General features: G+C 47.7%; 1 protein-coding gene across 1 annotated transcript in view; it reads left to right on the top strand.

Annotated features, from left to right (window-relative positions):
* The window catches only part of KIF1A (kinesin family member 1A), a 191,989-nt gene that overhangs the window by 108,932 nt on the left and 56,712 nt on the right, over positions 1–26,345 (top strand). Inside the window, exons 27-32 of the mRNA XM_036755422.1 lie at positions 361–498; positions 15,544–15,662; positions 21,613–21,698; positions 23,709–23,847; positions 24,844–25,012; positions 26,133–26,223. Of these exons, the coding sequence (XP_036611317.1) occupies positions 361–498; positions 15,544–15,662; positions 21,613–21,698; positions 23,709–23,847; positions 24,844–25,012; positions 26,133–26,223 (742 nt within the window). The remainder of the gene's footprint in view (positions 1–360; positions 499–15,543; positions 15,663–21,612; positions 21,699–23,708; positions 23,848–24,843; positions 25,013–26,132; positions 26,224–26,345) is intronic.

The following is a 26,345-nucleotide window of genomic DNA, read 5'->3' as shown; positions in this document are numbered from 1 at the left end:
CATGCAACCTTGAGTAAGTCACTTAACCACTAAGGACCTCAGTTTCCCCCTCTGAAAAATGAGGCAGTTAGACTCTGAGTTCCCTTCTGTCCCTAAGTCTGTGATCTGATCATCTTGGATTGATTCTTTAAAGGTATTAATTAGGGAAGTTCATTTTGGGGGCCATGCCACACAGCCTTGAAGGAGAGGCGGATGACCTTACACTAAATAATAATGAGTGTGGGGTGACTAGGGCTCAAGATTTACAAACTGAGCCCATATTCCACCATTATGGAGAGTCAGTTGGGTCCCTGGGCACTCTGCCTCTCCACATACTTTTCCTGGGCACCACCTCAGGCCACTTGTCTCCTCACACTACAGGCAGAGACTTGACTTGATGCGTGAGATGTATGACCGGGCGGCCGAGGTACCTTCCAGTGTTATCGAGGACTGTGACAATGTGGTGACTGGTGGGGACCCTTTCTATGACCGATTCCCTTGGTTCCGGCTGGTTGGCAGGTGAGAGCATTCTTTTCTTCCCCTGACAGACAGAAAGAGAGGGAGTTCTTATGGAACTACAAATATAGAAACTCTCCACTAGGAAGGCACCAGTTACTGGATTGATCTAACGATGAGGCCTAGGATTCTGTTACATGCCCAGTATGGGGGTGAGCAGAGAGTGGGTTTTTAGGCCAGCCAATGATGGAGAATGACACACCCTGAGGGGAGCTGAATGCCACAGCCCCCCTCCCTGGAATCCCAAAGCACCCCCACCATCAGCACTGCTGGATCTTGGCCACATCTTATCAGAGTCCATAGCAATTCCTTCATTGGCCAAGGGATGGGGAGAGGGGGAGCCTTCATCTGAAGACTGGGCGAAGAATCCTTGTTGGCATCCATGACTCACAGATGGGTTTTTGCATCCTTGGATATGTGTGTCTTTGTGTGTGTTCTCACTGAGCTGCCAGCATCCATCTCTGTGCTGTATGAATCACATGCACACCTGTGCCTTCAGCATTCTGATTGGAAGGGCATGGGGCTGTCACCTCAAAGGTCTCATTAATATGACCCTTCTCCTTTGACCTCTAGCCCCAAAGGTAGAGGCCAGGCCAGGCCTGACCTGGGAACAGGAGGGTCTGTGTGGGATAATGACTCCATGCACTGGTTCTAATGAATGTGTTTCTGTCTTGACTAACCCTGCCCCAGTCCCAGCCCACCCTGGGGATCCCATCAATTGAATTGCTCCATTTTGACCCTTCCAGCTGACAGCTCTTGCAGCTTCTGTGTAAGGCACAGGGTTGGGGGGCTGGTTTTTATTTTTGTTCTTCCCATCTCTAACATCAGCATTTTTGGTGGGGTTTTTGGTTGTGGTTGTGGTTCTTGGTTTTGGGTTGTTTTTTGGTTTTGTTTTTACATTTTTTTTCCTTCTCTATCCTGCTCAGTTTGGAATAGCCGGTGTTAACCTCTCTTCTATCTTGTACTAACCTCAGCTCAGATGTCTCTGGCTGCAACAGCTCTCCTCTTTTCAACACATGCATGAGCGAGCGCATGGCTGATCTCACCCCCTCCCCCACCTTCTCGAACCCCGACTCCGACATCACCGAGCCTGCTGACGAGCAGCATGTGGGGAAGGAGGAGGAGGAGGAGGAGGAGGAGGATGAGGAGGAGGAGGAGGAGGAGGACTTCGAGGAAGACATCTTTCCAGAGTGCTCGCTGTGTGATGGTGGCCGGGATCCATTTTACGACCGCTCCCCCCTGTTCAGTTTAGTAGGAAGGTTGGTGAGGTTTCAGGAGAGCATGCTGGGAGGGAACTAGCTCTTTCGCATGAGGGAACTGCGGTCTGAGCACAATTGGACCTGTGAGGGCACCAATTCCACAGATGTTTAAGGCTGTGATCCTACCATTCAGATATCCTGAGAGCCCAAGGGTGTGGGGCATCTCATCAGAGTAGAACAATTTCCAACATGGAGGCGGCAGGGCCATTGACATGGCCATTGACGTGGAGTCTTTAGGAATCATGGGGAAGTAACCAATTGGGTTAGGCAGCTGCCATTCAGCAGTCTGGTAGAGTCCATCGCAGGGCTTGGCAAAGGAAGACCATTGGGAGGAGGCAGCAGAAGTAGGAGCTGTGCTCGGCTCTTAGTCACCTTGGTTTTAGAAGCTAGTCATCTTTTTTGCTCTCAATGTGTGATTTCATTGGCATGGGGAACTCCCAGTGTGGACACTCCTTCTGCCAATGCATATGGATAACTTCTGTCCCTTAGCTTATGGATAAGTCTTAGAGAGTTGTTTGGGGCCCTCTGAGAATAAGTGGCTTGCCCATGGTCACACAGCTAGCATGTGTCAGAGGAAGGGCTCAAACCCAGCCCAAAGCCATGCCTCTAACCACCAGTCTGGTTTTCCTCTCTGCCAAAAATGAGATTGAGAGCGTACCAAATTCAGCTTTGAAGTTCTCGATTGTGGTTGCTTTCGTGTTACTCCTGAAAGCTCTCATGAACTCCAGGGGATGCAAGCTCTGAAATTAGCCATAAATAACTAATCTGTTCTTATATCATGAATAATTGAAAGGCTAGTGGGTGTGAGAAAAAAGTATGTATTTGTGCACATATATACACACATATACACATATGTGCATGTGCCTACACACATACATGTGTGTATAGATAGATAGATATACATATATATGTAACACCAGTCTAGGAGACTTGGGTTCGACTCTAGTTCTGTGACCTTAGGCAAACCATTGAATGTCCTTCCTAGGCCTCAATTTCTTCACCTGTCAAATGGGGATGATAATATTTTCCATACTTATTACAGAGTTGCTGTGAGGTTCAGATGGGTTCACTTGGAGGAAAGGACTTTGTAGAGACCATAGTGCTCTAGACACACCAGGGATCACTACTAGCAGCAAGTGAACAGACATCCAGACTAAGAGGACTTTGTTCATGATGAGTCAGGTGGAAGGTGGGATGCTGTTAGCTCCATGTCTCGAGAACACCTGCAGTACAAGGAGAGGAGAGTCAAACCAGTGGTGGATTTCAAGCCAAAGAACCAGGTTCAAATCCTCACTCGGCCACTCATTCCCTGTGTGACCCAGGGCCAGTCCCTGTTTCTCTGGGTCTCCATTCTCTCCTCTGTCAAATTCAGTAGCTGAACTAGACAAAAGTTTAGGTCCTTTTCAGCTCTAGCCCTGTGGTTGATGTGCCAGGAGGAAAGGCCAATCCAAAGGCAACATGACAACATTTGGGCATTTTTATTATGCACGAAATAAAAGGAACTTTACTATGTTAGAGGAAGAAAGATGGCATCTTCAGAGGCCCTATAGGTGACCCAGGCTTCAGGGAGTAGAGTGCTTTCTCCAAGAGTTCCAACATAACAGCCATTGGAAGCTGAACTCACTCTTCCTCTGGTTCAGGTCATGGAGAAAAGTGTCTAAGGGCCTACCAGGCAAGACAGTTCTTCACCCAATCTCTAGGCTGAATTGGGAAACACCACTGGCTTGGCTTGAGTTCAGCCTGGGAGCTATATAGCAGAGAAGGTCAATAAAATGGGATTTCACTGCATCATTCAATGAATCCTGAATAATAATCAGCTTTCAAGTGACCTTCTGGGAAAACAGTGTCACAGAACTCATCAGTTTGTGGTCTTGATAAAGAAAGCTCTGGAAATGGACAAAAATTAGTCTGGACTTTGCAGCTTTTCCATAGGAAGATTCTTCCTGAGAGTATACTATCCAGGAGTCTTGAAAGCCAGTAAAAGCTGGAGAAATCTAGGGAGGAGATAGCTTTCTGGGAGGCTTTAGGGAAGTCAGTCTGGTTCATCAAGTAACCAGAGACCAGATTCCAACTCTGTCTTTCTTAATACCTGGGACAGCTTTGAGGGTTCCCTTCTGCAGCAAAGGAAATTTTCAGAATGAGGAGTTTGGGAGGGGAAAGAGAACCCAGAGCAAGAAGGCCCCGGGAACAGGCAAGAAATGGAATGTAGGCTCCTGCAGTCTCCAACAGAAAGAGCTGGGTTCTTCCAATTTTTCTTTTTTCCTCTTGGGAAATCTGAGATTTTACAAAATTTACAAAGTGAATAAAATCAACCAAACAAGGAGAACCTCCCTCCCCAGCCCCCAATTGTGGGATGGTCTCTGGAGGGCCTTTATTTTGAATCTCCTGAATCTTTTTGGTTGGACTTAGAATGGGCAGCCCTGGGCAGCAGCTGTGCAGGCCACATTTCCTGTGAACTGTGCTCTGACTGGTTGATAATTGGGTCTTTTGTCTTTTGATTTTTTTCCATATATCCTTTTTTAGTTTCTTTCTTTTTTAGCTGCTGGCTCTCTCTACAAAGCTTTAGCAGAATTGGGGGGAGGGGTTCTTTCACTTTTGTCTTCCTTTTCAAAGGCTTTCCTTTGGTCTGAGCATGCCATCTTTGCACCTCACCAATCTTGTGGCTAGTGTCTGCTCTCTTGTCCTCATCCCTTAGTGCCACACGCCCTCACCCTCCTTTCTCTCTCTATTCCTGCTCCCCTCCTCCCCTCACTTTTCATCCTTCCTGGGTTTTCAGTCACTTCAAGATATATTCATCTCTTCCATTTGGATAAAACCACAGTGGGAGAAATCAGCCAGGGGACATGTCTAGGGATTCAGAGTGACTTCCCAAGCTCCTCACCCTGTCTGTCTGCACACTGTCCCTCTCAGCAGACTGAGATTGCCATGATGGCTAATACCGGGTTTGGAAGTACCACTCTGTCCCTTCTTCCCTATGGCTAACATTCTCTCCTTTTCATCTAGAGTTGTTTTCCATGGCTTCGAGCAAAATGCTTGAGGAAGCAAGGGTTGAGGGTGAGGAGGATTGTCTATATAAATCAATCTCTTCTTTCATTCCTACTTCATCCTTCAAAAGGTAATGAAACTTAACAGGTTAGCCCTGAGGGAGCCAGAGATTACCCCAGACAACCCTACCTAGTGTAAGGAGTTGGGGGAGGCATTTGGAGCAGTAGATGAGTAACTCCCATTTTGAAGAGATCCTTGAAACCTAGAACCCAAACCTTGCCAGCACGCTGTGAAAAGAAAGGTACAGGTGGAGATGATATGGAAAGGCTTTCGATTGGAAGGCTTTAGAAATGCCCATTTTGTAATAATACAGAAGCCTGTTGGATGGGAAATGTAGGGAAAGGAAGGGGAGAGAGGAGGAAAAAAAGAAGGGAAGAGATGAAGGGGGAGGATAAATCTTCCCCAAAGACTGCTGTAGATAGATAAGGCAACCTGGGATGTGCTCAGGCTGGAGGGGCTGAGCAGGGCATTGCATGCCCCGAGCAGAGATGAGGCTTGTTTTGGGGATTTCCATGTCTAATAATCAGGGGACAATGAAAAATATGAAAGTGGCAGGAAAGACAGTCTAGTTGACAAGAGTGTTGGATTGCAGTCAGGAAGACCCAAAGTAAAATCCTGCTTCAGACACTAACTGTGTAACCTTGGGCAAGTCTTATCCCAGCCTCAGTATCCTCATCTGTGCAATGGGGATAAGTAGAGCACATGCCTCAAAGGATTCTTTTGAGAATCAAATGGTGTCATATATGTAACGTGCTTCGCAAACTTTCAAGTGCAATAGAAATGTCAGCTATGGTAGCTGAAGCCAAGGTTGGCCTCCAAAGCCCAGGAAGGAAGGTTCTCTGCTTCTCTCGGGACCAAGAGAGCTTCTAGAGAGAAAGCAGCTGAATTTGGCTGGGGACAGCCATAGGATGAAGTAGCAGAAGTGTTTTCTCATCCATAGTATTGAGGTTGGACTAGACTAATCTCAGTAGGGTCTTCAGGGTCTTTGACACTAAGTCAGTATGGTGACTCTTTTTGTAGGCCAGTCTTCCTGCAAAGCACCATTTTTGTTTACCAAGATGGATGGAGGGCATTCTCCCCCAGCCCTCATCCAGCAGATGTGCTGGTCCTCACATATGGGAGAACCAGGAAACTTCTCCAGTTTGAGAAGTAGACTCTCTGCCTCTGCAGTCCCCTTCTTGGCTCTGTTCCACTTGTTTCCCACTGATCAGTTGCAGGAAAGAAGCCTTTGGCCAGGAGTGAGAGGCCACTATATCACCAACAGGCTCTTCATAAAATATTCAGTGTCTGACACAACCATAAATGTGCTTCAGAAAGTGTTTGCACAGCATGGGACCAGAGAGGTGCTTGCATTCCATAATCCTAGCTGTTTCTTCCAGCCCCCTACAGGAAGGGGAGAGACAGATGGACAAACACATACCTGCATACAGAAGGTGTGCCCAGGTGACTCTTTGCCTTTCAAGCTTGGGAAGGAATCTGATTCCCAAAGTTAGAGCCCCTAAGGAACATACTTAGAATGCAATCCAAAGAACTCCCCTTTGCTCTAGCCCCAAGAATCAATACTGTTACTGGCTTAAATGCTATCCTGTGGTATCTGGAAATGGATGGCTGAGGGCAGGGGTGAGGAATAGGGAGGGGGGGTAAAGAACAAGACCGTTCCAAGGATGCCCTTAAGTTGAATGCAGTTTAGTGAGGAACTAGGTGGGCTGAACTGTCGATCTTCCCCCAGCCAGAGATCCCATTGAGCATGGTGGTACAACTCAAACCCAGCCCCCCACCTCCCTTCAAAGCTCCATTAGCCCATCCCTCCCTTTGAAGTGTGTGGCTTTCCCTTTCCAAACAACTTAGTCCCCTCTCCCTTCATGGGAGCACAATCTTCTTGTCAAACCCCAACATATGACAAGAGGACAGCCAAAGTCCAAATGTCAGGATTTGCACCCATTGTGGCCTGCTGCTCCTAACAATCATGATTATGTCTCTAGGGTCTTTTGAGCTCAAGTTCTTAACAGGTGTGCCCAACATGATATCAGGCTTCCCACGTTTTTCTTAGCACCTCTAAATTAGCCGCAAATCTCTAGGTACGGCCACCAATTTCCAACATGGTGGCATTCTAAAAGTGGTCACCCAAAGAAAGATGATTGGCTCTATGCATTTACTGCCCTTCTGTAGAACCAACAGCTCTTTCCAAATCTATGAGCCAGCTGTGTGGTATGGCTCAGTATTGATGCAAGCCTGACCACGGGTAGCTCCAATGTCAGACCTGTGATCCATGAGGGGTATTGTAGTAAGGGAGATTCAACTCAATATGAGAGAGAGAGAGAGAGCGCTCCATATGAACTAGAGTTATCCAGAAAGGGGGTCTGGAAACTTTATAAAGGGGTAAGCTTCCCTTCATTGGGGGTATCCAACCACAAGCCAAATGACCAACTAGAAGGGATGCAACAGAGGGCATTCCTGCATTTGTATATGGTTGGACTGAATGCCCTTAAGGTCCTTGCCCAATCTGAGATTTCTGGTTGCTGTAATCAGCTCAGACAACTCTTTCCAGGGAGCAAGGTACTCCTGGCTCTGCTGGGACCATTTTTTCTCTTTTCTCTTTGTGCTTAATAAGCAACATAGTTCTGATAATATTGCCAATTGATCATTGATGCCATTGGTGGGAGCTTCATTATAATCTGGATGATCCCCCCAAAAATCATGCAAAAATTTCTACTCGATTTTGAAATGTTTCTAATATGATTTTTAAAATCTAATTTTCTTCCTAATTCTAACCCTAATGGGTAAATACTATTGTCAGTTTTTCAGTCCCTAAGTTCACACAAGCTTCAAGAGGAGATAGTTGGGGCATTTGAGGAATGGTGGTGGGGTGGAGAAGCCTGCCATTAACCAATTACTGAAGATAAACCACAAAGTGGGTTTTCCATTGGTATATGAAGAACTATTTGTATCTGTAAGAAGTTCACACTGTTTACAACTGACCTTAGAGATTGCAGAATCTCCTAGAGGTACAAGGCCTCAGTGTCCCACCCACAGCTGAATAAGGATCACCTTTACAACATCTCCAACAAAGGAGAGGGAGACTGAGGCAGCTAGGTGTCAGGCTAGAGGACTAGCTCAACCCTCTCCTTTGACAATAAGAACATGGAGGACGGGAGAGGAGATGGGATTGGCCTAAGGTCACACAGGTACTAAGCAGCAGGTCTGGGATTTGAACCTGGGTCTCCTGGCTCCATGCCAACTGGGGCATGCCAACGAATTGTCCTCACCTCCTCTGAGATATGATGTGCTCTTTCCCGTTTGGGATAAACCTTACAAACACAGTACCATCCAGTCCACTAATTCAGCAAATGTTTCTTAAAGGCCTATTGTGTGTCGAACACTCTGTTAGGGTCATGATGAGAAGGGGAAATGAGTAGGTCCCCATGGAAAGAATCTATTCAATCAGTCAATCATTGAGCAATCACTTCCCAAGCACCTAGTTTTTGCAAAGCACTGTGCTAGACACTACAAGACTTGTAAAAGCAATTAAGTATCAGGCTTGCCTCCATGGAAACTTCAGTCTAGTAGAGGCAGAGAGTACAGGACATGGTTAATGTCATGATTCTTCATCCATCCTCATTCCTAACCCCTTAGAACAGTCTTCAGTTTGTGGTGGCTAATTCTGCTTTTTCAGCAGATTTTTGTAAAGTGGGCTTTCCCTTGTTCATTTTGAGCTTGAAAATTGGAGACACCTCCCCTTCTACCTCATATACCAAGTCCCATTGGAAGGGTGGAGATCCATGATTTACACTAACTTGGGAAGCAGGAGAAGACAGGGCTGGCTTCCAATAGATTTGTGACTTGGGCACCTATTGTCTCTCCTTGTAAAGCTTCCCTCCCCTGACTCTACCCCAAATCTAAACTCTACCCCACATTACCCTCTCTCCCATGCTTCACAGTAAAGAACTGGCAATTTGGAAACAAGAAACAAATGCTTTGGAAGGTCCAGGGATGATTCTTGGCAGCAGAGGTCTATGAAGCCCATATCTGTGGCTCAGGGTATCTGGTGAGCTCAGGAAGCTTCCACTTCGCTTTGCTTGCAGACACCACAGATTAATGCAGACCAATGCCAAGAGATATCTCCTGTGGGTCACACCCCCCAGTATGCTTTGGAGGTGGAAGAATATAAACTCGTTTAGAGTAAAGATGTTTTCATTTCTGCCCTTGTGTCTCCAGCAGTTTGCACTTGCTCATAGTATTAAACACATAGCTTATTAAATGCTGGTCGAAGGAACGGCTGGATCCACCAACAATAATTTAAGTGTCCACTGTATGCAGAATAAATGCAAGGTAGTTAGGGAGGAAGGACCCTCACAGTTGGGAGATCAGGAAACACTTAATGGAGAAGGTGGCATTTGAGCCAAGTCTTGGGGAGAGTTAAGAGATTCTATGAGGCTGAAAGGAGGAGGGAATGAATTCCAGGCATGGAAATGGCCTGTGAAAAGACTTGGGCTTGAAAGATGGTGAGCTGTGTGAGGAACAGTATGAAGGCTGGTTTTGCTAGACCACAGAATAAGGAGGCGAGGGGTCTATCGTGGGGCTGGACTGAATGAATGGCCTGATGGGTGACCTTGGGTATGTGGGATTCTGAGGTCCCTTCAGTCATTTCGTGGAGAAGATGTTCCTATGGCCTGTCCTGGTTCAATCATCTGTTGATGTTTGTTGTAAGATGAAGATGGAATCATTTGGCTAGGATGACATGAGGAGGCTTACACTTTTATTGAGCCTACAGGCTAGACACTGAGAAAGAGAAAATATGGTCATTAGCCTGGTAGCTTGAATGGGGAACAGGGGAGGACAAGGAAGCAAGAGCCCGTGGGACCTGCAGAGTGCTCTGGTGGCACAAAAGTTAGGGAATTATGAGATCTGGTTCTGGAAAGTCACCTCATCCAATCTTCCCATTTTACAGAGGATAAAACTGAGACATGAAGGAGAATGATTTGCCCGAGGTAGCACAGAGAGAAAGCAGCCCCTCTGGAGTTAGAACCCAGGCTATCAGACTCCGAATCCAGCCCTCCCTTCCCTGTACCAGTCGGCCTTTCAGGGGCCAGGAGCCTAGACTCTGCTATAGCTAGAAAATGGGCCTTCGAGATGTCCTTCCTCTCTCCCCCCAGGGTGGGCTAGGTAGGTGGTCTCCAAGGGCCCTGCCACCCCAGATCTGTGATCATCCTGGCATCCTTCTCAGAGCCTCATTTCCTCTCCCAGGTCCCTCTTGGATCGTGCTACAGGGCCCTTCCCTCAGCTCTCACTGCTTAGTGTAAGTCCTTAATGAGGCTTTTCTTTCTCACCTTAAGGGTGAGATCTCCCACTTCTGTCCTCTGGCCTCTCAAGTCATTGTATCTTTAGAGAGGAAAACTCTCTCTTTCCAAGAAAAAGCCCCAGGAGAGGGTCGGGCCTCATCTGAGGAGAGGAGAGGGAGGATGCTACTTCCTGTAACTGAGTCTCTGCAGCCCTGGTGCAGGCAAAACTCCCCCTGATGGTCCAGGGCCCTGCCTCCACATGGGAAGTTACATCAAGGAGACAGCAGTTCTGTCTCTGCCACTGATCAATCGCCACATTGTCCCAGTTAACAATCTGCTGTTCTCAGCCCCTTCAGCCCCCAGAGAAAGGCAGCCCTGTCCTCTGGTGGGGAATGAAGGGCCGCAGGAGCACAGCTGTGGAAGGGAACAGAGCCAGCACCCACCTCCCCCCACACACATGGGAGCCCCCTGCAGAGGCCTGAGCCCTGCTTGCATTCCTGGGCCCCAGAGGCCAGAATGGAGGGCAGCTGGAGGTGTGGGTCATTGGCCTTGAATATAGAGCTGGAAGGCCCTGGGAGAGAGAGATCAGCCTCAGGCCTCCTCTCCAGGAGCTAACCACCAGTCAGCCCTGCCCTCAGGCTATGGGTCTGGGTGGTATCTGTGGTTCTTGTCTTCTCACTCCAAGGCATTTTCCTGGCTAGAGTTGAGAAGATCAAAGACCCTAAACTGCTCTTTGTTTTTTATCCCCTTGGGCTCATAAGTTATTATCCTGGGCCAGAAGGGGGAAAGTAAAGGTTGAAGGAGCAGGAGAACTCAGAACTTTCTTCATCCTTCCAGAGATAGCTTACTCCATTTCCATGGAGGCTTGTGATCACAGAAATCAGTGTATTCTCCGGTGAGAACCCAAAAGCTAGAGTGGTAGTGTTTCCTAGAGGAGAAAGGGCTGGCCTCAGAACCAGGAGGACCTGGGTTCCAGTCCTTCCTTTGATACCCGTGAGCTCTGTGATCGTGGGCAGGTCACTAAGCTCTCAGTGCCCCAGGCAGCTCTTTAAGACTAAAGTCAGAGAGCAGCGGTCCTGGTCCACCTGGGTAAAGGGAGCTTTATCCCCTGGGGAGGAGTTCCCTAGCCCCATAAAGTGACAGCTCTTGTTGAAAACAAAAGATGGGGACAGTAGGTGCCCATCCCAACTCCAGATGAATATGACTGAAAATTATGCGGGTCAAAAGTTAATCATCCCTTTGTCGTCTGTCCTGGGCAGACCACAGCTGGGGCATTTGGCTCAGTTCTGGGCACCCCAATTTGGAAAAGATGTTGCTAAATTGGAACCATCCAGAAGGCAACCAGGACAATGAAGGGCCTGGAGACTGTGCCATCTAAGGACAGGCATTTTTAGCCAAGAGCCCAGAAGGCTGATGAGGGGGCTGCCCTCAGGAATCTGAAGGTCTGACCATGTGAAGGTTGAGGCTTGTACTCTTTGGCCCTAGAGAATAAAACCAGGAGAAACAAAGGTAGAAAATGCAGAGAGGTCAGAGTTTAGCAGGACGTCAGGAAAAAAGCTCCCAAAGAAATGCGCTACCCCAGGAGGGGTGGGCTTCTTGTCACTAGGGGCCACTTCTCGGAGGACCATAGAGGAGAGTCTGTCCACATATGGCCACTTGAGTTCTGAGATCTTGCACGTGAAATCTAGACACACTGGGGAGGCGATTATCTGAACAGGTGAAAGCATTCATTCATGTTCATTCCTGCTTTCATAATAGTGTGTTTGGGACTGTGGCATAGTGGAAGTAATGCTGAATGTCAGCCAAGGCCTAGGTTCAAACCCTCCCTCTGACAATTGCTAGTCATGTGACACTGGACCAGTCATTTCATCACTATGTACATGGACCCTTGAAGCAACATTCTAGGATGTTTCAAGCCATAGACCAGTTTAATATCTGCTGGGTTGGGTAAGGTTGGGAAAAGTGGAAAGGTAGAAAAGGGATTGGTCCATGGACAGTTCTTCCTTTCTGGTTTTCCCATATATCACATGATAGAGATGTAGCCCCTTTGGAAGATGGCTGAGGCTCTCCTCTCTCCCCTTTGCCCCCAACCAGAAAATTATCTAAGGAAAGGATCTAATATCAGTCATTTGTACTTTAGTGTAAATTGAAGTCATATTAACCCTCCTGGGGGCCTTTGCCTGCTAGTAACTGAAGGGCTGCCATGTTGAAGAGGGGTCAGCTTTATTCTGCACAGCCCCATAGGTAGAACTAGCAACATGGGGTAGAAATGGCACGGGCAGACATGGGGCTCAAGGTCAGAGGAAGCATCATCTCTGTGAGAGCTGGTCTCTCTGAGGGCTAGTGGGTTCCTTCACTCTGAAGCCTTCTAATAGACAAACCTGGTTGGGGTTATTGGAGAGGAGACCTTTTGTCTGACATGGATTAGCCTGGCTGCCTCCTGATCTGAGATTCTGAAAGAACATGCCTTTGGAGTCAGAGGACCTGGGTTCAAATCCAACCACAGACTCTACCTTGTGTGACCCTCTTTGTGACTCAGTTTCCCCATCTGTTTAATGAGGACTCGGCCTTGATGAGCCTTCCAGCTGGCCTCAGTTTCCCTTTATGTAAAATGAGGGAGTTGTTCTTGATGGGCTTTGAGGTCCTCCATCTCAAGAGCTATGGTATTTGTCTGTATATGTATCCCCTTTCCTCCCATCTGCTCATCCTTCCAGAGTTCTAGGTCCATCCATCACATCAGGTTTTCCTCCAGTTCGTGTCTGCATTAAGAAGCTGGTATCCAGCACTGAGAAACTGGGGTATATCTGCTGTTGTCTGAACTCTGATACCAGAGTTGGGGGATGAGGCATGGTGGTTTGGGAGGGTGGAGTGTGCAGTCCCCTGGGTCGGGCAGGGCCAACATCCATCTGCATTAGCTATGTGATATGTCTTTCATCTGCAAAGATAAAGTGCCCTGTCTTCCCAGTGAGGGGAAATAGGTGCTTTTCAGAGTGGGTTTTCCAGGAGCGGGGATGGGTTTGCACTGATGTCTCCATGCCCAGCATTTATTAAAGGTCTGCTGTCTCCCAGGCCCCAGGCTAGGCACTGAAAAAAAGGAAGACAAAAATGAAACCAGCCCCTGCCTTCAAGGAGCTTTTTATTCTACTGGGGAGGGTGGGGTATCAGAGAGAGCAACTATAGACAAATGCATAAACAAGACATAGACAAAGCAAATGCATGATAATAGTGCAGGGAGGAGAGGGGGGAGGCCCTAAAAACAAAGTTGGGTAGGTGGGGTCAGGAGAGGTCTTGGGGAGGAAGCGGCAAGTGACCTTGCACTTTGAGGGTAATTAGGGTTCCAAGGAGAATGAGCGTGCCAAGGTATGTGACGGAGATCAAATGTTGTGGAAAGGAGAGCAGCAAGTAAGCCAAATGGCTTAGATCCATATATCCATATTCTCTCTCTCTCTCTCTCTCTCTCTCTCTCTCTCTCTCTCTCTCTCTCTCTTCCTCTTCCTCCTCCTTCTTCTCTCTCTCTCCTTCTTTCTCTCCCTCTCTCTTTCTTCCCCTCTCTTCTCTGTCTCTCTCCTCCCAGCTCCCTTTCTTTTTTTCTCCCTCCCTTCCTCCTCCTCCTCTTTCTTCTTCTCCTTCTCCTCTTTCTCCTTCTCCTCCTTCTCCTCCTCCTCCTCCTCTATCCTCTCATCATCCTCCACATCCTCCTTATTCTTCTTCTCCTTCTCTCCCCTCATCCTCTACTCCCTCCTCCCCTCCTCCTCCTCCTCCTTCTCCTCTCCTCTCCTCATCCTACTTCCCCCTCCACCCATTCTCATCTCCTCTCCTCCTCCTCCTTCTCCTCCTCCTCCCCTCCATTCTTCTTCTTCTTCTTCTTCTTCATTTTCTTCTCTTCTTCTTCTTCTTCTCTTTTTCTTCTGATTCGTACTATTCTTCTAACTTCTTCTTCTGCTTCTTCTTCTTCTTCTTCTTCTTCTTCCTCTTCTTCTTCTTCTTCTTCTTCTTCTTCTTCTTCTTCTTCTTCTTCTTCTTCTTCTTCTTCTTCTCTCTCTCCCTGTCCCTCTCCTTCTCTCTCCTCTGTTTCTGTCTCTTCCTCCTGATCCACTTAACTGATCTCACCAATGCTTAGCATTTGTGAAATAACTGGGGGAAGTTAAAAGTGGGGTCAGCCTGTGTTAATGGAACAAAGTAAAGATCATAGCATCATAGATAGAGCTAAAAGGGAACTTAGAGGCTGCAGAATCCATTTTACAGATGACAAAACTGAGGCAGGTAGAGATTAAGTGACTTGCCCAGGTTCAAAGAATTTGTAAATGTCTAAGTCAGGATTCAAACTCAGGCCTTCTGGCTCTGGGTCTAGCACTCTACTAAATGGAGAACCCAGCCTGGGACCTTGGTCTCATCAAAATCCAAGCCTGCACCCAAGCAGACCTGGAGAAAAGTAGAAATTGAATGGGTTTTTTTTCTTCCTTCTTCCTCCTTTCAAGAACTGGGGTTATTTTATTCCATAGGCAGCTGGTATTACAGATGAGATGCTTAGAGATTTAGACCCCGAGCCTTAGGTTGGGGAAGGGGCAGCAGAATGCCAGGAAGGATACCAGCGACAGCTGGGGGGTTGGGGTGGGGAAGCTGCTCCCAGCAGGCATAGGGATAGGGCCTCCATGTAGAAGGGCACCTAGGACCTCATGACTGCCGCCCCTCCGAGCCCCTCCCTTCCCCCAGACTCCTTTCATCCCCAGCCACAAGGTCCAGGGCACCTCTTGCAGCAAGCTGAAAGGTCCACTTGAAAATCCCTTTTCTTTCTCAGACTGTGAACAGGTCTCTGTGCTCCTTCCTTCAGGAGGTAGGCGGCTCTAGGCTATGACTTCACGGCTTCCTTTCTTCTCTGCTTCCCTTTCTCTGCCCACTCTCCTTCGACTCTCCAATTTCCTCCTCTGCAGCCTGTCCCAGACCTTCTCCCCATATCCCTCCCTTCCCCTATGGATTTCATCTACAGCAGCCGTCTCACCACCTTTTACTGACTAGTTCTCCAACTCTATGGCCAGAAGTCCTTTTTCTAGCTTCCAGATGACAATTCCCTCCCCTCTCCCTGCCCAGGGGAGATGAAAGACTGAAAGGTACTACCTTGGGGTGGTGGGGAGGGGTCACTAAGTCACTGCCAAGTTCAAGTTCACGCCACTGACCCGACTTCCTGGAACCCGACTGTAGCCTGACCTTCCCACCTTAAGCACGCACGGCTCAGCCCTTCCCTTACTTGCCCTCTGCCTCCTCATGCCCATCCTCATCCTCATCTTCATCATCCTCCTCCTCCTCCGGCTGGCCTTGGCTGTCTTGCTTCCATTTTGCTTTGCAGCGCTGTTGTGGTGTGAGCGGTGAGCTGTGATGATGCCAACTGCCCATCAGCCTGCCGTGTGCCTGGCGACCCCCGGGGGAGCAGCGGGCACAGTGACCACTCTCCTCTGCCTCTCCCTCAGGGCCTTCGTGTACCTCAGCAACCTGCTCTACCCCGTGCCACTGGTCCACCGAGTGGCCATCGTCAGTGAGAAGGGTGAAGTAAAGGGCTTCCTGCGTGTGGCCGTGCAGGCCATCTCAGGTGGGTGACCCAGAGGAGCCTTCTGACCTGGATGGGCCTGCTCATGCCCTGGGAAGCTTCCGACCTGCATGCCGGCCAAGCTTGGGTCTTCTGAGAGGTTTCTTTGGGAAAAGAGGCATTTCCCCATGTGGGCAATGGGAATTGGAGGGAGAGTCGGCCTGGCATACCAGGAGCGCCTATTCAGAGTAATGAAACAGGACATTAGATGAGACTGTGAAACATAACATTAATGTAGCTCTGGAAATCACTGATCTTGATATGCGATCTAGACATTTTCTCCCACTTCATTTATTCTCATCTCTCCATCCATCCATCCTTCCCCTCATTTGTTTGTTTTTCATTCATTGATTTATCCATTCACTAATTTTTTATTTATCGATTCATTCATCCACTCATTTGTTAGTTTTTCATTCATTGATTCACTCATCACTCATTCATTCATTCAACAAGCATTTATCAAATACTGGGTACCAAACATGGTGCTGGCATTGACCCTTGTTGCCTGTATGACTTCAGACAAGCCTCTTCCCCTCTCTGGTCCTCAGTTTGTCAGTATAGGTGGTCTCTAATGTACTGGTTTTCTTCAGCTCTTATGGGGGTCATTGGATACACACAAGGGCATGGGTCCTTCTGCGCTTTATCAATCAATCGACAAGAATTTATTAAACACCTACTGTGAGCCTGGCACTGCACTAAGTGCTATGAATCCCAAATCAATCAATAAATCAGCAAGCACTTATTAAGCACCTACTATATACAAGACACTGTGCTAGGTGGTGATAACAAAGAATAAAACAAATCCTATTTGCAAGGAGCTTGTATTCTAATGGGGGAGGGAAGTGCAAACAAAAGTATATGCAGCACAAATATGAAGTACGTAAATATAAATTTACCACACTTTTACCAAATGCTAATATCCAATTTGATCCTCTCAATCACCCTGGGAGGTAGATGCTATCATTATTCCCCCTGTTACAGATGAGGGAACTGAGGCAAATAGAGGTTAAATGTTTTGCCCAGGGTCATACAGATGGTCTGATGTCACATTTGAATTCAGGTCTTCCTACTCCAGATCCAGCACTCTATGCGCTATGGCATTCCTTAGATGCCCCAATAGATGTTTCAAAGTCATTAAATGCAAGGCAGTTTGAGAGGGAGGAGTCTAGCAGATCAGGAACGATTTCCTACAATAGAAGTTGCTGAGCGAGAGAGCCTTGGACAAGCTGGTGTGAGTGAAGAAATGCAAAGTGTGTGCATGAGGTGGGGGTGGGGAGGGGGAGGGGGGGTCTTCAGATTCTGTGGATCTCACTGGCACTTGCCAAGTACTGGATGTCTCCAAAGGGCTTCCCCTGCCTCACCTCATCTACACCTCAGGACATTAGTACCTCAGCTCTTTCATCATTTAAAACCTGCTGGGAAGGAAGGACAAGGCATCTGGCTTAGACATCCTAAGCATCCCGGAAGAGCAAGTTAAAATTTGCATGGTTATAATAAGAGTAAAGCAGTCTGGGAGGAAAAAGCCATCCCCTCCAAACCCCACCAACTTAATGGGCTTCAATTAAAATTTGTCAGTCCCTATTATCAAAATGATCACTTTGTAATTTCTAATGGCTCCTTTTAAGCTTGTGAGTCAGCAGGTTCCAAAGACTATAGTGCAAGATTTGGAGCCAGAGACATGCTCTCCATATTAATAGATGAATTATATAAGATTAACTACCATAATTAGCTCATAAATAAGTATAAAGCCTTCTAACATGGTCTAGATGATTAAGGAGGGATCCAGCTGTCTGGAGAGAACACACCCTGATAAGAGAACAGAAGGAGGGCAAAAATAGGACTTGGCATTATGCTCGGGCACAGACAAAACTCTAGCCTGTTCTCTCTCAAATGAGCCCTCCCTGCAAAATAGGGAGTTTGGGATTTTTTTCTTAAAGGGACCTTCAGTGGCCTTGGCCCTGTACACACAATTCCAAAGTGGGGCAGCCATCTGAGAAAAAACCTAGCAAAGTCTGTGGTACATAAGAGGCACCTAGTAAATGCTTGTCATATGAATGAATGAATGAACGAACAAATGAATGAATGGGTGGATGGGTGGGTGGGTAAGTGAACAAATGAATGGATGAATTAACTGGGGGAGGGAAGGACAGATCACATGGCAGATCTGCATCTCCTCTGACATAAAGAGTTGTCATCTGTCTTCTCTCTGAAAGTCTCTGACTTCCCTGGTGACCCTGTGCTCCCAAAGGCTTTGGCTACAAATAAATGTCAGGCCGGCACACAGATCAAGTAAGACCTCAAGGAAAAGGGACAGCAGTGCTAAAGATACCCAGGAGAAGTTGTTCAAGGTACACAGGAATCATGGCTTATAACACAAACGTCACACCAGGAGGACACGAATGGTCTGGGGTTTCATCAAGGTCAGGGATCCCCAATGTGAGGGACTTCCTTTGCCAGTAGACAACACAGCCCATTTGTGGACTTAGCAGACAAATCTTAAGGAACTGTCTCAGGCTAGAAATTTGTCCATGGTCACCTAGCTAATACAGCAGAGGCTGGATTTGAATATGGTGTCCCTGAGTCCTGGCCCACCACTCTCTCAACTATGCCATGCTGACTCTAGAAATCAAGTACGTGAGACAAAAGCCGGAGGGAATTAGCAGCCATTGTGCTCCTTGATGAAGGAGTGCACATGCTCATTTTTGGTGTCCTCTGAATGCCCACATCCTGGACAAAGCTGTGGTTACTTCACCTTAGTTATGGCATGGAGCAGACTGAGTCAGAACGTCTAGCTCGTCTCTGAGATGCTTGTTAACTGGTTTGGTTTCAGGATGTTGGAAGTTTTGGGCACAGAGACTCTTAAAGAGAGTCTTTACATCCAGCAATGGTGGGCTGTGGTCCATGTGGGGCGGGGAGAGTGCACAAAGATGGCACCCAAAATCCTTCAAACATTGCACTATCATTGAATCTGTTCCTTTGCATGAGAAGATGACATCAGGGCTCACCATAAGCAAGCACTTCCCCTTTTTGCTTCTTGGTTCCAGGGTGGCTGATGATGGGTTTGTCCCAATCCCTTCCCATTCTCTCTCCAGCTCCCCTTGTGACCAATTAGAATAATGGCTGGTGTTCCAATAGTTCATTTAATCCTCACAACAAATTAAAGCTTTTACAAAGCATCGTGCAAACATTATCTCTACAGAGCTTCACAAAAACCCTGGGAGTTGGATATTCTAGGTAACATTACTTCCAAAACCAAAGCTTAGAAAGAAGAGACTTGCCCCTGCCCACACAACCAGTAAGGGTTGGAGGCAAGATTCGAATGCAGGTCTCTAGACTCCAAGTACAGGTGCCATAAGTGCTGGATGTTGTGCTGATAGAGATATCGATACAAAGAAAGTCAAGAACAGTTCCTGTCCTCAAGGGAGCAGAGTGGAAACATGTAAATAAATAGATACATACAAGATAACCTTCAGATTAGATGGGGAAAGAACCTTATAGGGAAAGGCTGCAGCAGCTGGTCAGACTACTTAGTAACTGCGGGAGCTTGAGCAAATCACTAAACCTCTCTGGATTCCAGTTTCTTCATCTGTAAAATGAGAAGGTTGGACTAGGTTCCTTCCAGCTCTAAACCTGTTATCCTATGAACAGAACACCACACAGCTTGGAGGCCTGCTTCAGGCTGACCTTTGTCTTCATTGTTACATAAAACTCCCTCTGATCCCAGGTCAGCCCTCCACAGGAGCCACAAGGTGATGGAAGATTATCTAAGTGCCATCAGACTTCCAGGCTTTCTCCTGGGGCTCCCACCCAGCCCCCACCAGGTGTTTTTTTTTTCCCTCTGCTCCATGTCCCCTTTGGTATTTGTTCCAAAGGACCCCTACATCCAGTAAAAGAGGCCCCTTTTGGCTCAGTTTTCCTCAAGGTCATAGGTCCTTTGGGCGGGGTCCCTAGGAAAACAATTACTATATTTGAGAATCAAGTTGCTTTAAAAATGCAAATCCAGCTGTTTGCTTACATCACCAAGAGACCTTATTTACAGGGTTTATTGATCTCTAGTGAAATTTTGTCTGTGTTTCACAAGCTAGTTTGTGTGTCAGAGTCTCCCCTGAGAGCTGGCTCAGTCAACACTGGCATTTGGAAACACCTCTGATAACACACAAAGTTGTGACTTAAAATAACATTCAACCTTTTGGAACAGGATTATAAATAGAAGAATGGCTTATGAAATCACTCATTGTTTTTCCCTGCTGGACATCAGCTGGCACCGGGTCATTAGGTTTAACCTTGACCTGCCTTTGGGGATACCTCCGGGCCAGAATCAGTTTCAGAGCCGGATGGAAGCTCAGACCTCACTCAGCCCAACCTCTTACCCAACAGAGCAACTCTCTGGTCGGCCACAGTCTGATGTGACCGTCCAGTGTGTCTGAACACTTCCAAGAAACGGGGAGTTCACCACAGTGAAGGCCGATCTAAAGAGTAGAAAATCCCTTCTTCTGGGCAGTCCAATGCACCTTTTGCCTCCTTTGTGAGAGGGCGGCAATGAAGTGCAGTGGAAGCTAGTTTACTGGACTCAGGTGGGAAGACTGACCTCTGACACTTTGTAGTGGGTGACCCTTGGCAAACCTCAATGTCCTCGTCTGTACAGTGGAGAGAGCCAGACCTGTATAACACAAAGAGCTGTTGTGATGATTAAATGAAACAATGTTTGTACAGAAAGACCTTTGCCAGCCTTCAAGGCTAGAAATTTCATCATCTCTTTATTCCTTAGCTTCCCCATCTGGCAAACAGGGATAATATCTATGCTGCCTTTGTGACGGGGCTATTGTGGGCTCAAATGAGGTCGCAGACGTAAAGCCCTTTTTACCATAAAATTATTAAAGTATCAATCACCACATCACAAGGGAGGCACTGTTACCCCTCCTTACAGAGGGGGAAACTGAGACTCGAACAAGGGGAGTATTTTGCCCATGGCCACAGTGTAGGAACTCAAATCCATTTCTTCTGGGCCTAACACCAGTGTCCTTTGCACGGATCCCTACAACAGAGAAATGTCGGAAGAATTAAAAAGAACGTTTGTATCACCTCCTAAAACCCACCCTGCCCCTCACTGTTAACTAGCTCGATTAAATACTGCAAAATGTATCACAGATCTTCCCCAAGGGGGAAGGAGCAGCAGCAATTACCAGAGGAGGAAGCAGACCACAGTGGGGGGCATGGAGTTTTTCTCACTTCTATTACAAGGCAGAAATGTGTCCCTAAGACACCCAGACTTCCTTAAAAATAACTCCTAAGGGTCCAGAGGCTTAGGCAAAGGGACCTACATGATCACTGGACACAGGCTTCCCCAATGACTGTTCCATATGGAGGTTGGATGTACATACATGTTTGTCTGACGTGTAGATGGAGCCTCTCTACCCAAGGAGGGAGAGTGAGAGGACCAGGTGAGACCTTCGTGAACCATAGCACTCCAGTTTCAGAAATCTGTCATTCTTTGAGAGCTTCCTCCCAAGACAGTCAACTCTTTAACTCCAGTCTAATGAGCCAGTCCAGAGCAAACATCAACCTGAAAGGAGACAGTCCATGACAAACACTCCAGCTCCCCAGTTCTGCCTTCTTTCTGCAGGAAGCCTCAGAGCGGCACACAGGCTGCCTCCTTCCCATCCCCACAGTTCCATTGTCTGGCCTCCCATACAGCTCTGGCTGATCTTCCTTTTAACCACTTTCACTTAAGAAGGAGCTCAGCTTTTGGAAGGCAGTTTGTACATCTGCTTTCTGCAGGTGGACAGATGTCAGTCCATGGAGAATGGTCTTCAAGAAAGACCCAGATCCTTTTGAGTATCCCTTATGCCCCCTCCTTGTTTCTGCTCCTATAACATGCGCACCCTGACTCTTTCCAGATTGTCCTCGGGCTCTGCTAACATGGCCATGGCCGCTGTGTTTTCTCTGCTTTCAGCGGATGAAGAAGCTCCAGACTATGGCTCGGGTGTCCGGCAATCAGGAACAGCCAAGATTTCCTTTGACGATCAGCATTTTGAAAAGGTACTACTTGCACAACACTTAGCCAGACACGAATAGCATAGAGCATCTTCCTTCTCCAGCTCCGTCTCCCATCACTCCTAGCGTCTTACATCTCCAGCTCCCATCACTCCTAGAAACGCACCTTCCCCTTTCAGGAGCCCAGTCTGCTTCTCATTGATTCCTGAACGCTACTCCAGGCTGCTCCTCCCTCTCCTCTGAAGCCCAGATGATCTCTGGGGTCCAACTCCACCCCCACCTTCTCCTGGAGCTGTCGCCACTATCCAGTGGAGAATACATGCACATTAGCTTACTTTTGGTTGAGGAATTACCCATACTGCCCATGTTGTGGGGTTATTGTTAGTAACCTCAGCAGTGGAACAAAGACTGAGTTTGAAGCTGGAGGATCTGGGTTCCAATCCTAGCTCTGCCGTTCACTGACTGCATGACTTTGGGCAGGTCAGTTCACTCTCTAAAATGGAGAGTTGGACCAGATGGTCTCCCAGATCCCTTCTGCCTCTAAATCTGTGGTCTCCTATTAAGTCGCTTTGGAAACTCTAGAGACCTGTTGGAATAGAAGGGATTGATGTTGACCTCAGAATAACTTGTAAAACTTAAAGATATTTAAAAGAATCCTGAAATGTCAGTGTGTGAGGGAGTCTTAAAGATCCTTGATCTAACTCAGAAGGGGGCCTCTGAGGCATCTAGTCCAAACCCCTCATTTTACAGATAAGGAAACCAAGGCCCATGGAGGGGAAGGTCACATGGGGAGTAAACATTGGAGATAGGATTTGAACCCAGTTCTTCTAACTTGAGAGCCAGGGCTCCTTCCATTGTACCCAATAGCTCACATGATAGGAGAGGAGAGGTCCAAAGGGGTGAAGGCCAGATGGCAAGTGTCGCTACACTGGAGATGACAGCAATCCTGGGCAGCCTGCCTTTGCTGGATGAGCTCCAGCTACACGAGCTCAGGCTTTCTTGCCTGTCCATGGTCATGTGTGTGCACTGCCAGGTGCACACACACACACACACACACACACACACACACATGTGCTCACATACACACATTCTTCTGGGTCCTGCACTTGTCCCCTCTCTTGATCTTTGAGGCAGTGACTGAGTTGACCCACATTCCTAAAAACATTCAAGGCTATCCAGGGAAAGGGGGCTCTGCCAATGGTCCTCAAACCTCCTCATTTATTAAAAGGTCTCTCATTGCTGCCTACTCTGAGCCCTGAGTCTACCTCCTTGTCTCACCCCCAGCATTAAAGCCACAGTGGCCCCTCTGCTCTGAGAATCCCCAGGATTTGGTCTGGACATGCTGTTGATCCTCCCACAAGGGGCCTCCCCAAGCTAAGAGCACAGTATGCTCGAGCCAGGCCCAGAGGTCCATGGCTGAGTCACAGAGCAAGTTGCCCCAAGCCATGAAGGATCTCAAGGACCAATATGGGACCCGTTCCCAAGCCATGGTTGTTTCCACTCCAGCCTTCTGCCTCCTGCCCTAGTGATGGATGAAGGTGTAGGTTAAGGGCAGGGTCTAACCCACCTCAAGATACCCCTGGGTGTCTGTGAAGGGAGGACACGAGGTGGAGGCAAGCCAGTAGAACAGAACTTAAGGCTTGTTTCTGCACGTGGGTAACAGGGCAGCCCTTCTGGAGATGGACAGACTGTGAGGGGCAGCCCAAGATGATGGAGCCAGAAAGAAGTGGGTTTGAATCCCACTTCTAATTCCAACTTACTCCCTGAGCATGTGTGTGTGTGTGAAGCACTCTGCAATAGGGACCATCAACATAGAGCTCAAGGGAAATGTAGGGTCCATTGAGGCCACCCAATTTTCTCATTTTACAGATGAGGAAACTGAGTCTGAGAAAGGCTAAAACACTTCCCCAGGGTCCCCCAGGTGAGAAGTGTCTGTGGTAGGATTTGAACTCAGGTCTTCCTAACTCCAGGCCCAGGGTTCCATACTCTGGGGCTCCCCCCTGTCTTGTTGCCGTCGTCACCATGATTTGCTGTCCTTGCACTGATCTCTTCCAGTTCCAGTCAGAGTCCTGTCCGGTAGTGGGGATGTCTCGTTCTGGTACCTCCCAGGAAGAGTTGCGCATTGTCGAGGGACAGGGACAGGTCACCGAAATCGGACCCTCTGCTGACGAAGTGAACAACAACACCTGTGCAGGTAGTGGGATAGCTTGGGGTGTCATGGGGTGCTCCTGGTCCCCCAGGAAGTTGCAAAGTCCAAGATGTGGGGACTGAGCAGCAGTGAGGGGAGTTTGACAATCCTTGAGAGTATCAATAGTCAGTAGTCAATGACATTGATTGAATGAATACTGTGTTCCTGGTGCTGTGCCCGGCACGGGGGCACAAAGAAAGGTTAAAGATGATTCTTGCTCCCCCACAGGGCTCCCAGGCTAACAGGGGAGACCATGTAACTTCCAGGAATGAGGGAGGGACACATCAGCAGAGGAAGGGGAAGTACCCAGGGATCTCACAGCACTGAACAGCATGGAGCTTGTTTCATTAACTGAGAACCCCATCATATGCCTTCCCTCTCCCAGCATAAGCTGGCTCACTCTATCCCTGCAGCCCAAGGAGGGCTTATCTCTAGCCCCGCAGCTGTGCCTCGGTGATCTCTTTCTGCCTCAGTACTCCGGTTGTGGTTAGCCCCACTCTGGTGGGGCCACCGTTCCCTTCCCTAGGAACATAGGTCAGCCCATATTATCTCCCCTCCTGTGCCATCTCCAAAGCTCAGCTCCGGAAATGTCATTGAGTAATCTGTGGAATTCAAATCCAAAAGCATTTATTCAGTACCTCCTGTATGCCAAGCACCGTGCTAGGCACCGGGATTACAAAGACAAAAGTGAGTCATTTCCTTCAAACAGCTTACATTCTGTTGAGATAAAAATATGTGAACAGATGAGCCAATGCAGACACACAAAGTGATCTTAGGGAGCACTGACTACTAGAGAGACCAGAAACGGTCTCTAGGCGGTGGCTCTGGAGCTGAGACCTGAAGATAGGTAGGGATTCTGAAAGGCAGAGTCCCCCATGTATGGGAGAACCGGCTTGTGCCGAGTCAGGAGGTAGGAGATGGAGCATCATGTACCAGGGAACGGGCATTAGACCATTCCAGAAAATTGTGTGTCCTCCTTCCATGTGGCTTTTCGCCACACAGTGACTCCTGAAGATCTGCTACTAGACAGCCCTGAGAAGAGTGCCGTGGACAGCCCTTTGGAATCTGCCCTGGACCATCTGAAACTGGGCAGCATCTTCACCTTCCGGGTGACAGTGCTCCAGGCATCCAGCATCTCTGCCGAGTACGCTGACATCTTCTGCCAGTTCAAGTGAGTCCTCCCCTTGTGGTCCTCCCATCAATCCTCCCTCTCTCCTCCTTCTTCTTAAGAAATCACATGGCATTGTGGACAGGGCATTAAGCATGGAGTCTAGAATTCAACACTTGGACAGACCATTTAACTTCTTTGTGCCTCAGTTTCCTCACTTATAAAATGAAAAGGCTTATGGCCTTGAAGGGTTACTTCTAGCCCTAAATCTGTTTCTATGATGCTTTCCATGACTGTCCTTCTCTCTATTAGTTTCTTTGCTGCTGCTGCCAATACTTTCTTTCCATAACTGAGCCAAGAATCTGAGTCTTGTGTCTAAGAGAATTCAACATAGAATGTTGTCTCCGTTCCTTACATGTAACTCTTCATCTTCCACCTGCATATCTTTGTATTGGCCATCCCCTGCACCTGGAACGATTCCTTCCTTATCGTCACTTCACTGAGTGCTGGAGTTCAAGCTCTGTAATTAAGAATTAATTAAAAATTTCTCCAACAATGAACTTCCTCCCTCCCTGGCACCTGTGTGTGTGCGCATATATGCATTTATGTGTGCATTTACTGACTTTATATTTGTGCTGGATATTTTCATTATGCATTTATTACCCTTCCCCATCAGAACATCAGCTTCTGTCAAGAAGAAACTATGTTACTCTTTGTGCTTGTATCCCAAGCACCTAGCACCTTGCCTGGCACAGAGTAGCTGCTTAATAAAAACCTACTGATTGATGATTTATGGGAAGAAAAGGCCCAAGTCTGTGCCATTAGCTTTTACCACTTGAAAAGAAAAAGAAAATGAAATCACCCCTTGGCCATTCAGACTCAGATTTTCTAAACCTGTTCAACAAGTAAAGCTGATCGTTACCATTTAATTGGACCATTTTTAGTTTAAGTCAATGCACGTTAGGCCAATGGAATCTTTAAAAAAATCAGTGGGGGAAGAATGGTATGCTAAAAGAAAAACAAAACACAGGACTGGGTTGAATTGCATCCAAATCCTGGCTCACTCACTTAGTGGCTGCGTGACTGACTAGGGCTGATGTGGTGATGCCTGCAGGACCCACATCGTGCAGTTGTTAGGAAGAAAACGCTTTGTAACCGAAAATCACTTTCTCTTGTTTTGCAGCTTCATCCACCGTCACGATGAGGCCTTTTCCACAGAGCCGTTGAAGAATACAGGGCGAGGGCCGCCTCTTGGATTCTACCACGTCCAGAATGTAGGCCATCATTACTGTCTTAGCCGTTGATTCTTGTTTGGGCACATGAGGGTGGGGACTTACAATGGCCATACAACCTGAGCTCTGGTCTCCATAGGCCCAGGCTCAACAAAGGAGTGATC

The sequence above is a fragment of the Trichosurus vulpecula genome, chromosome 4, assembly GCF_011100635.1.
Source record: "Trichosurus vulpecula isolate mTriVul1 chromosome 4, mTriVul1.pri, whole genome shotgun sequence".
Taxonomy (NCBI): domain Eukaryota; kingdom Metazoa; phylum Chordata; class Mammalia; order Diprotodontia; family Phalangeridae; genus Trichosurus; species Trichosurus vulpecula.
This window is presented reverse-complemented; position numbering and strand designations above follow the sequence as displayed.